Below are 12499 nucleotides of genomic sequence, written 5' to 3' on the forward strand. Positions count from 1 at the left end.
GACGCCACCGCACTCTAGCCTGGGCAACAGAGTGAGACTCTGTCTCAAAAAAAAAAAAACAAAAAACGAAACAAAACAAACAAATAGGCAGTATACCATAAAATACCTTTACATTCCCATTTCTCCCGTTGGCATCAGATTTTTTTTTTTTTTAAAGATATGGGGGGGTCTCACTCTGTTGCTCAGGCTGGAGTGCAGTAGCACAATCATAGTTCACTGCAGCCTCAAACCCCTGGGCTCTAAGGATCCCCCCACCTCAGCCTTCCAAGTAGCACCAGATTTTACAGAAACTTTTAACTAACATATGTACATTGCTCAAAAGTTTCCAAATGCAGCTACCAAAACCAGCACCAGTAAGCGTGAATAGAACATGAGATGTGAATGGGTAATAACAATCTTTCACCTTCACTGCAGTAGTTTCTCTGTCAGCTTTGATGCCTTGAGCTTCCAAAGACAATTCTTCCAGTTCTTTCAGGATATCATCTTCACTAGAAAAGGATTAAAATATATTTTGAAGCACTGGTACAGTTTACTAAGTGAACCCATTACCAAAACTAATAAAAAATCAAATATATTTAAAATATACTTACTCGAAGTCCTGCTTTTTTTTCTCCTTTTTCTTTTTCCCCTTTGACTTTTGAGGTTCCTGTTCCTTGGCAGCACCTGCTCCTTCTATTTCTGCAGCCAAGGCATCAAGATCAATGTCACCCTTGGCACTTAAATGAAAACAAAGACAACCTAAATGTTACTCAAGAGCAAAATAATCTATCACATTCACTTTCATAGAAATTTTTATCATTTTAACTTTTTTAGTGCATTAGCAGCACACTGAGAAAAATCATTTGGCAAGTTCTTTCATGAAAACATGAGTTGTATCTACCTATCAGCCTCCCTGCATCTGCTTCAATGAGTTTCTGGGTTACACTAAAATCAGAAAGAGCTATAATGGAAGAGCTCCAGTAAAAAAAAAATCTGGGTAATCAAGAAAAGGAAAATAACTTTTGTAGATGCCAAAGTTTTTTTGTGTGTCGGAATAGTGTTATTTGTAAAATGAAGAGAACTTAAAAGATAAAACAAATCTTATTTCTTGACTATCAATAACGACACCTAAATATTTGGACCCTTGTGCGTTTTTACTTGGAATAGGAGAAATTTTAGAGCTGGAAGGAACTTTAGATATCATCTAGTCTATTACCTCATTTTACCAATAGGAAAAGTAAAATGCACAAAGCTTGAATGCCTTGAGAAAAACCTAACTACACACCAAATATAAATGAATTAGTTACGATTCACTAAATAAAACACATGAAACAACCAAAAATCCAGAACCAAATCTGCTCACAAATCTTTCATATTTCTGGTTTCATTTCTGGTTCCATCCCACAATGTCCTCATCTACCAATATTATGTGGATTAAACCAAACTGAGTTCCAGCTAAAACCTACAGAAAACCAAGGAGGTCAGTCTGAAGTGTACAATAGCAAATGTAGATGAATCCAAATGAATGACACAAGAAAACAACTCATGTAACATGGCCCTTACGGATGGCTGCCCTGTATAGAGATGGCTTTATTTCAGCAAGGAGAATTTTAAAGAGAAATAAATAACTTCTAACTATATGATAAATACAATTAAAAGATTATATAGCAAGACATTGAGGATACAGAATTTATCTTCAAGGAGCTTAGCAGGGGAGACAGGAAATTAGTAAACCATGAATTGCAAAATGCTAAGTGCTATGAAGTAAAAGAATTTAATGCTTTTATAAATAGTTGGCCAAAACTGAAATGTGTTCCATCTCGTCCTATATTTTATACAGTTTAACACTGAACTACTGCAGTGGTGGTGGTGATTTCCTGCAGCACCAAATCGAAAAATGGGAAAGTCATTCCCAGAAATAGGAAGCTTCTTTGCAAGAGAAGCCTTGAGCCAAGTACTGAAAGAAGAGCAGAAGGTAGCCAGGCAAAGGGGGTACACACATCAGACACAGTAAGCACAAAAACCTAAAGGCAACGAAGTACCTCAAGAGGGCTCACAAAAGGGTATGTGAACCACCTAAGAAATTTTTGTGCATTATGCATTTCTTGACCCCATCCAAGATATAGGGAACCAGAAACTGAGGGTGGAAGCTAGGCAGTGTATATTCTGCAATTATTTCCAGGTGATTGTGCGTGAGACCTGAACACTGTCATTCTTCTTTCTTTATAGATGAAGTAACTGAGGCACAATTTGCCAGGATCACAAAAGATTCACCTGGGATTTGAACCCAGGAAGCCTGATTCCATAGCCAGATCTCTTAACGCTGCTGACATAATCAAATTTGCATTTTTAGAATGCTACCTCTATGAGTGGCAGGACTGAATCATGACCAATAGCAGGAAGCAGGGAGACCAGTTAGGGAGCTTCTGTAGTAACTGAGATGAGAAACGATAAGCACCTGACTTGTACCAGTGGCAGGCAAAATATGAGTCAGATAAATACTAAGGGATCAAATCAGCAACACTTAAGTGATTGACTGGATGTATTTAAAGGAGTAGGCTGGCCGGGCGCGGTGGCTCACGCCTGTAATCCTAGCACTCTGGGAGGTCGAGGCAGGCGGATTGTTCTGAGCTCAGGAGTTCGAGACCAGCCTGAGCAAGAGCGAGACCCCGTCTCTACCAAAAAATGGAAAGAAATTAATTGGACAGCTAAAAATATATGTAGAAAAAATTAGCCGGCCATGGTGGCGCGTGCCTGTGGTCCCAGCTACTCGGGAGGCTGAGACAGTAGGATTGCTTGAGCCCAGGAGTTGAGGTTGCTGCGAGCTAGGCTGACGCCACGGCACTCACCCCAGGCAAGAGAGTGAGACTCTGTCTCAAAAAACAAAACAAAACAAAACAAAAAAAAAGGAGTAGGCTTACATACATCCTGAGACGTCTGGGAACTGCCCCTGCTTGGGCCAAAGCTATTCCATTAAAATTTTATTGCTGTGCTTTTAAAAATAAAAATATTTTTTAAAAAAGAAAATAAATAGAAAAAAAATCAAGGACCATTCTCAGGTCTCATCAGGTAAAAAGATGCTAAATCTGGCCCAGTATCTCCCAGGAGTATTCCCAAAGGCATCTCTGCGAACATCTCATACTACAGCAGCTTCTAAGAAGTGGGTGTAAGGGAAGGTTGAAGCTTAGCACCTCACCTCCAGAAATTTGTCAGCCCTCACCCCAACTATATTCGCCTCATCAAAACAGCTTCAAGAATCTTCTTATGGCTGGCTATATTTTTGGAGTATTCATCAACCAATATCTCCAGAATAACTGTATAAAGGACTACATTTGTATGCTATTACTTCTGACAGGCTTTATCTTAACAATAAAAGATAAAGTTTTTGAGTGCTTATCATATGTGTCAGGCATTGTGTTGACCAACCACTAAACATACTGTATATTGTCACTTAATACTCATAACAATTCTATAAAATTAAGCTTAATGATGATAAATAATTTACAAAAGACCACCCAACTAGAAAGTAGCACACCAAGAATTCAAGGCCAAATCTGACACCATATTATATTGCTTTCCTAAAAAATGGGAATCCAGTTTCTGAATTACTTGTTTGAAAAATTCAAACACAGCTATGAAATTTATCAAATATAATATGACTGAACACTCTTAACCCCAATGGTTTCCAATGTGTTCCTTCAATGTGTATTTCCCCCCAAATTATGTAGAAAGGCAAAAGATTTAGAATAAGTCAACACAATAGCAAAGAAGAACAAAGTTAGAGAACTCATTACCCAATTTTAAGACTTACTATAAAGCTACTATCAAGTGGTATTGGTATAAGAACAGACATACAGATCAATGGAATTGAACAGGCAGCCCAGAAATAGAGCTTTGAGAAGGGTATTGGTATGAAAATGAAAACACAAGTGACAGACTGGGAAGAAATTTGCAAAACACTACTGGCTAAAAGACTTGTATGCAAAATATACAAAGAACTCTTAAAATTCAACAATAAGAACCCAATTAAAATATGGGCCAAAGATCTAAACACTCACCTCACGAAAAAGATACACAAACGGGGGGGAAAAGTGAATTTAAAAAAAATGCTCAACATCATTTATCATTAGGGAAATCCAATTAAAACAAGCAGATAGCACCACACACCTATCAGAATGGCTAAAATCCAAAAATCCGACAAAACCAACTGCTAGCGATAAAGCAAAATGGCTGATTCTAGGGTTGGGGCAGGACATAGACAAGATAAGCCAGGAGCCAGAAGATAAGGAAGTGATTTAAAAACAACCAAAAAAAAAAAAAAAAGCCAAAACAGGCTAGGCATCTTGCCTATAATCCTAGTACGTTGGGAGGTGGAAGGATTGCTCAAGGTTAAGAGTTCAAGACCAGTGTGAACAACACAGGGTCTCTATAAAAAATTTAAAAAGTAAACAAACAAAAAACCCAAACAACCCCCCCCACACACATAGAATGTTGAGTATTTAACAAAAAGATGAACCACTGAACAGCTTCCAGTGGTCAATGGGAGCAATAAATTTATTAATTAGAGGAACAAATTACAGTATTAAATTTTAAATTATAAGCCAAAGTATAAAATAATTTCCAGAAATCCATACTCAGAGATAAATGAGTAAATAAACAAATGGGGGAAGAGACAAATGTGTGCAGAAGAAAGCTAAATAAACTATGCAGAACTCCACCTTCAAGGAGTAATTTCCCACTCCTAAAATATGGACTGTGTACTGTGACTTCTTTCCAAAAATTACAACATGGAAAGAGAAAGTAAAGAGTAACTTTACAGTGTAGAAATCTGACAAACATTACTTCAGCCAAATGCTCAACACTGACATCAGTGATATGTTGAAATCTGAGAAACTATTACTGACAAGACAAACATAAGGAGAAATCACTACTAAATATAACGTGGCATCCTGTATAGGATCTTGGGACAGACACAGGACCACAGATAAAAACTAAGGAAATCTATACAAAGTATGCACTTCCGTTAATAAATTGGTTCCTTAATTGTAACAAATGTACCATGCTAATATATTAATAATAGAGAAAACCAGGTATGGAGTATATGGAGGCTCTGCATTATCTTCACAATCTAAAACTTCTAAAAATCAAAGTTTATTTTTAAAAAAACTGAGGGGAGAAAGCCATCATATCACATACAGTCACTCCAAAGAAAATAAAAGAGTTAAATCTAACAAAATGTGTACAGGATTTTTATATGGAAAATTACAAAATGCTGATGAAAGAAATCCAAGACAACCTAAATTAATGGAGAGACATACCATGTTCACGGACTAGAAGATCCAACACAACAAACGACAATCCTCCCTAAAATGGCATATAGATTTACTGCAATTCCAATAAAAATCCCAGCAGGATTTTTGAGATATAACCCATATAGACAGGGTTACTCTAACATTTCTGTGGAAAGGCAAAGGAACTAGAATGGCTTAAAACAATTTTGAAAAAATACAATGGGAAGAACCACTTCACCAGATTTCAAAATTTAATATATGGCTACAATAACTAAAACTGTATGGTACTGGCAAAGGAAAAGACAGAGATCCAGAGAATAGAAGAGAGAACCTAAAAATAGCCCCATAGAAGTATGGTCAGCTAATTTTTTACAAAAAGTACAAAGGCAATTCAATATAGGAAGGTTAGTCTTTTCAACAAATGGTGCTGGAGCAAATAGACATCCATACACACAAAAATATGAACCTCAACCTCACTCCTTACACAAGAGAGAACTCAAGATATATGTTGAACTTAAACATAAAAACACAAAATTTTCAGCAAAAGAAGAAAATCTTCAGGATCTAGCACGAAGCAAAAAGTTGAGACTTGAAATTAAAAGTACAATCCAAAAAAAAAGGAACTCATCAAAATTTAAAACTTCTGCTGTGTAAAAGACCATGTGAAGGAAATGAAAAAACAATCTACAAAAGTGGGAGAAAATATTTCCCAAGTCACATACTTGAAAAAAGACTAATATCTAGAATATATTAAAAACTCTCAAAACTCAGCCGGCCGCGGTGGCTCACGCCTTTAATCCTAGCTCTCTGGGAGGCCAAGACGGGCAGATCATTTGAGCTCAGGAGTTCGAAACCAGCCTGAGCAAGAGCAAGACCCCGTCGCTACTAAAAATAGAAAGAAATTAATCGGACAACTAAAAATACATAGAAAAAATTAGCTGGGCATGGTGGCGCATGCCTGTAGTCCCAGCTACTCGGGAGGCTGAGGCAGTAGGATCGCTTGAGCCCAGGAGTTTGAGGTTGCTGTGAGCTAGGCTGACGCCACAGCACTCTAGCCCGGGTAACACATTGAGACTCTGTCTCAAAAAAAAAAAAAACTCTCAAAACTCAACAGTGAAAATCCAAACAATCCAATTAGAAAATGGGCAAAAGGCATGAAAAGACAATCCGATGAAGAGTGTATATGTGTATGTGTATGTGTGTGTGTGTATATATATATATAATGAATAAAGGACATTCTACAGCATTAGCTATTTGGGAAATGCAAATTAAAACCACAATGGGATATCACTACATACCAATCAGAATGCCTTCCCCCCACAAAAATAGTAATAATAACCAATACTGATAAGGATATAGAGGAACTGGATCATTTATACACTGCTAGTAGAAACATAAAATGGCATGGCCACTCTGGAATATATTATATCAGTTTCTTGTAAAACTAAAAATGTACTTACCATATAACCCAGCAAAAGCACTGTTGCATATTTATCCCTAAATAACAAAAATTTATGTTCATGGAGAAACTTGTATACAAATGTTTGTAGCAGCTTTATTTGCAATAGCCAAAAACTGGAACCAACCCACATGTCCTTTAACAGGTGAACAGTTGAATAAACTGTGGTTTACTCCCGTTCCGTGGCATACTATTCAGCAATTAAAATAGAATGACCTACTGATATATGCAGCAACTTGGATGGATCTCAAGAGAATTATGCCAAGTAGAAAGTGGCCAACCCCAAAAGGCTACATACATGATTCCATTAATACATTTTGAAAGGACAAAATTTTAGAAATGTAGAATAGACTCATGGTTACCAAGGGTTAGGGACAGGCAGGGGAGGGAGCCTATGGAGGAAGATGGGTGTGGTTACAGATGGACAACATGAGTAATTCTTGCAATGATGTTCTACATCTTGATTGTGGGAGAATTACTCAGTATTACACGTGATAATACTGTATAGAACTAAATACACACACACACACACACACACACACACACGAATACAAATGAAACCAGGCAAATCTGATCAATGGATTGTATCAATGCCAATATCTGGGTCATGACATTGTAGTACATTTCTGTAAGATGTTATCATAGGGGTAAACTGGGTAAAAGGCACACAGATCTCTCTGTATTATTCCCTACAACTGCATGTGAATCTACAATTATCTTCAAATTAAAGTTTAATTTTTAAAAAGACGCTGTTAACAAAATGAAAAGGCAAACCACAGAAAGAAAATATTTGCAATACATGTATCTGATGAAAGATTTGTCTATGATATAAAGAACTCCTACAAGCCAATATTAACAAACAACACAAATTTTTAAATGGGAAAATGATTTGAACAGACACTTAAACAATGAGATGCAAGAATGGCAAATAAATACAAAGCAAGATGGTCAGTACCACTAGCTAATAAGGAAATGTAAATTAAAACCACAGTGAGATATCACTACACAGCCACTAGAATGATGACAGTTAAGGACTGATAATACCAAGTGTTGAGAGAGATGTGGAGCAAATGGAACTCTCACATATACCTAGAGGGGATACAAAAATGGCACAGCCACTTTGGAGGAGACAGTTTGACAGCTTCTTAAAGTTAAATATACACTTACCATCCTACTGACCAGCAATCCCACTCCTAGGTATTTACCTAAGAGAAATGAAAACATATGTCCACACAAAGACTTGTACTCAAATGTTCACAGCAGCTTTACTCATAATCATGAAAAGCTAGAAACAATCCAATCATCTACCAGATAATTTATAAACAAATTGTCATGTATCCACACAATGGAATACTATTCAGTGATAACAGAAGTAATGCTACAAGCACTAACAAGGATGAATCTCAAAAACATTATACTATACTAAGTGAAACCCAATCAGCCAATAAAGACTACATATGCTATCACTCTACTTATATGAATTTCTAGAAAAGGCAAAACTATAGTGACAAAAAAATAAAAACAACAACAAAAACTACAGTGACTGGTAAAAATCCACTTGTAGGGAGAAAGGATTCTCTACAGAGGCTCATGAGGGTACTTTTTTGGTGTAATGGAAATATTCTACATTATGATTGTGGTGAAGGAGGCACAATTGTATATATTTATCAAAACTCATCAAATACATGCTTAAAATTTGTGAATTTTATGTCAACTATACCTCAAAAAAATATTAAATTTGAATTTCCAGGGATACTATAAAAACAGTTAAGTTACAGAATGTATTCAATAGAGTTTACTAAAATCAGTTAAAATTATGCAGGACTAATTTAAATCATTTATCCATTTTTATAAGTTATGAAAACAAGAACAAATCTATAATCTTTTCTAATATCTTAATTTCTTTTTTTAACCTGAAAGAGACTCTATAGGTAAAAATATTTTAATTTCTATTAACACAGTAATGCATAGTTAAAATGATGTTACTATCATGGGATCTTTCAAAAACATGTTATTTCTTTATTTCTATCTCTCACCACTTACAAAAATCAACTCAAAATAGATTAAAGATGTAAATGTGAGACCCAGAACTACTAAACTATTAGAGGGAAACACTTCATAATATTGTTTGAATAAGACCTCAAAAGCACAGGCAATAAAAGCAAAATTAAACAAATACAGCAAAGGAAACAATCAACAGAGTAGGGAGACAACATATAGAATGAGAGAAAATATTCACAGTCTATGCATCTAACAAGGTCTTAATATCTAGAGTATGTACAAAACTCAAAATAGCATGGGGTTTGGGTAAACAAGACAAATTATCAAGACTTAGAAGTGACAGAGGGCTTAAGACTATCACATTCCTAAATAAAGACCATAAACACTATTAAAATAAAAAAAACCTCAAAATAACAACAGCAAAAAAAAATCTGATTAAAAAACGGGCAAAAGATCCAAATAGACATTTCTCAAAAAGACAAACTGCCAACAGGTATAATTAAAAAATACTCAACATCCCTATTATCACGGAAATGCAATCAAAACCACAATGAGATATCACCTCACCCTAGTAAGAATGGTTATCATCAAAAAGACAAAAAATAAATGCTGGCAAGGATGCAGAGAAAGTGAAACTCTTATATACCATTAGTGGAAATGTAAATTAATACAGCCACCATCGACAACATAGAGGTTCCTTAAAAAATTAAAACCAGAACTACCACATGATCCAACAATTCCACCACTGGATATACATTCAAAGGAAATGAAATCACTATGCTGAAGAGATGTCTGCACTCCCATGTTTACTGCAGCACTATTCACAACAGCCAAGATACAAAATCAACCTAAGTGTCCATCAACAGATAAAGAAAATGTGGTATATATACACAATGGAAAACTATTCAGGCATAAAAAAGAATGAAATCCTGTCATTTTTGACAACAAGTATGAACCCAGAGGACATTATGTTAAGCGAAATAAACCAAGCACAGAAGGACAAATACCAAATGATCTCACTCATATGTGGAATCAAAAAAAGTTGATCTCATAGAAGTAGATAGAACAGTAGTTACTAGAGGCTGGGGAGAGTACAGGAGGGAGGATGGGGAGAGATTGGTTACAAAATTACAGTTAGATAAGAGAAATAAGTTCTAGTGTTCTATTGCACAGCAAGATGACTATAGTTAACAATAACGTACGGTATACTTCAAAATAGCTAGAAGAAAGGATTAGGAATGCTCTCACCACAAAGAAAAGACAAGTGTTTGAGGTGACAGATATGTTAATTACCCTAATTTGATCATTACACAATGTACACAGATACTGAAACATCATACTGTAACTCATAAATATGCAGTTATAGGCCAAAAACAAAATAAAACTTACATTTAAAAAGTTGTATAAAAATAGTATTTCTTTGTGCAGGCATGTACTCAACTTTGGTGATTGGCTTTTGGAATAATAAAAATCATACATAAAAATAAAAAATAAGACAAGTACTTCATTTTGAGACCAATATAGTATAAAGCCTCTTAAAAGGAAAATTAATCTCATATACAAATCTCTCAATTCCAAACTTAGCAAATTTCATTTAATAGTGACATGCATTTTCCACTGAAAAGTTGCCTAATGAATGTAAAGTCAGACAAGAAACATAGGAAATCCAACTCCTTTCCAAATTATTCAACCACTGAAAATCTCCAAGATTTCTAAGACTCTTCCTTACCAACCCCTTTTCTCCAGTGCCTCTTTTCCTGCTGCAGAGATTTTCAAACCTGGCCCAACATTTCTCTGATACTCTGAGAAGTTGGGGTCTATGTCCCATCCCCTTTAACGTGGGGGCTCTGTGACTGCTTGCTCAATAGAGTATGACAGAAATTATGTTATAGTTTCTGGGCCTCAGCCTTCAACTGGCAGTTCTACTTCCTGTCTCTTGGAATGCTCATTGCCAAGCTAATTAGGATGTCCAGGCCACATGGAGTGGTCAAACGTAAGCATTCCAGTGGACAGCTCCAGCTCAGGTCCCAACCAATATCCATCATCAACCACCAGAAGTGAACAAAAAAGTGAGCAAGTCTTTAAGAAGACTCCATTTACAGCCACTACCTTATGGTAACTACAAGAGACCCCAAGCATCCCCATATTTCTTCCTATTGCTAATAAATACCAGGGCCTGCAGTAATGGAAAGCATGTTTGTAGAAGGATGTAAAATCCATCACCCCACCCTCAAGTTGACAAACATAAACTGTCCAAAATCCTGATGTGCTGAAGGAAAGAAAGGTAATGCACAACACTTTCCACTTTACTTTGGTTTCTGCTCCTCCTCCTCCCAAAATTCTAAATAATAGCAAACAACAGGAAAAACATTAAGGGAGAATCCTATTCTTTACTCTACCAGAGCAGGACCAGCAGCAATAAGGAAAATGGGGAAATCCAGTCCTGCCTTCTCTACAAGTTGCCTTTTGGCATCCCAATTTCCCCAATCTCCATCTCTTCTTACCCAGCACAACCTTAATCATCAACAGTTACATATAAAAAGAGGGAAAACAAAAGAAAGAAAAGCCCAGTAGTCACTGTTCCTCACTAGCTCCCACCACTTGTAACCACAAATCCCAACAGTTCTCTCTCTACTCCCTCAGTGGAGTTCTGTCTTAAGTACTACAACCCATTAAGCAATTGAAAACTATGCGTCAAAAAAAAAAAAAAAAAAAAAACCAAAGAAACCCCCAAAACAAAAATCTTCCCAACTCACAACTTCCTTATTAAGTCTTAACTCCTTTAAAGAGGATATGAAACCATACTGCTATTATATCGTACAATGGGATGCAAAGGGAAAGTATCTTATCACCCTCCACAAAATTCAACCTAATCCTTAATTTTCTAAATATCTGATAAAGTGACAACGATAATAAAGAACAAGTACAAGCACCATCTTGTAGACCCCCCCAATGTACACATCCTAAATTCACATGTATTATAGATTCCAACATGTCTAATCATCAAATCAGTCTACAGCAGCCTTTACAGACCAGAGCACCACCAATGGGGGTTTGAGGGGAGGAACAGAGGGTTATGAGTGATTTCAGAAGCCTGAAAACTCTCTCTAGTAACTTGTGATTTGTTTTATCTGTTTGTTTTAAATTTTAATTTAATGAAAAAGATTTAAAATGAATATGAATGGCCACCTTATCACAGTATACTGTCAAAGAACACCAACCCAAGCTTTTGTTTACAACTACTCTCCAGTAGGTGTTTCAGGTTGATAAAAAAAGATCGGATGCATACTTAATATGTAAATTAAACCTTCTTGTCAAGAAAAGGCACTGTGGCTGGGCGCAGTGGCTCACGCCTGTAATCCTAGCTCTCTGGGAGGCCGAAGTGGGCAGATTGTTTGAGCTCAGGAGTTCGAAACCAGCCTGAGCAAGAGCGAGACCCCGTCTCTACTAAAAATAGAAAGAAATTAATCGGACAACTAAAAATATATAGAAAAAATTAGCCGGGCATGGTGGCACATGCCTGTAGTCCCAGCTACTCGGGAGGCTGAGGCAGGAGGATCGCTCGAGCCCAGGAGTTTGAGGTTGCTGTGAGCTAGAATGATGCCACAGCACTCTAGCCCGGGAAACACACTGAGACTCTGTCAAAGAAAAGAAAAGAAGGAAAAGGAAAAGGAAAAGGAAAAGGAAAAGGAAAAGGAAAAGGAAAAGGAAAAGGAAAAGGCAAGGCAAGGCAAGGCAAGGCAAAGCAAGGCACGGCACTGTAATATAA

At 36.5% G+C, this 12499-nt stretch overlaps 1 protein-coding gene across 1 annotated transcript in view; it reads right to left on the reverse strand.

Moving 5' to 3' along the window:
* The window catches only part of EIF5B (eukaryotic translation initiation factor 5B), a 70564-nt gene that overhangs the window by 46047 nt on the left and 12018 nt on the right, over window positions 1-12499 (reverse strand). The window contains exons 2-3 of the mRNA XM_012641943.1: window positions 591-716; window positions 404-488 (exon numbers count right to left, since the gene is read on the reverse strand). Of these exons, the coding sequence (XP_012497397.1) occupies window positions 404-488; window positions 591-716 (211 nt within the window). The remainder of the gene's footprint in view (window positions 1-403; window positions 489-590; window positions 717-12499) is intronic.

Source organism: Propithecus coquereli, unplaced genomic scaffold (genome assembly GCF_000956105.1).
Source record: "Propithecus coquereli isolate 6110/MARCELLA unplaced genomic scaffold, Pcoq_1.0 Scaffold171, whole genome shotgun sequence".
Taxonomy (NCBI): domain Eukaryota; kingdom Metazoa; phylum Chordata; class Mammalia; order Primates; family Indriidae; genus Propithecus; species Propithecus coquereli.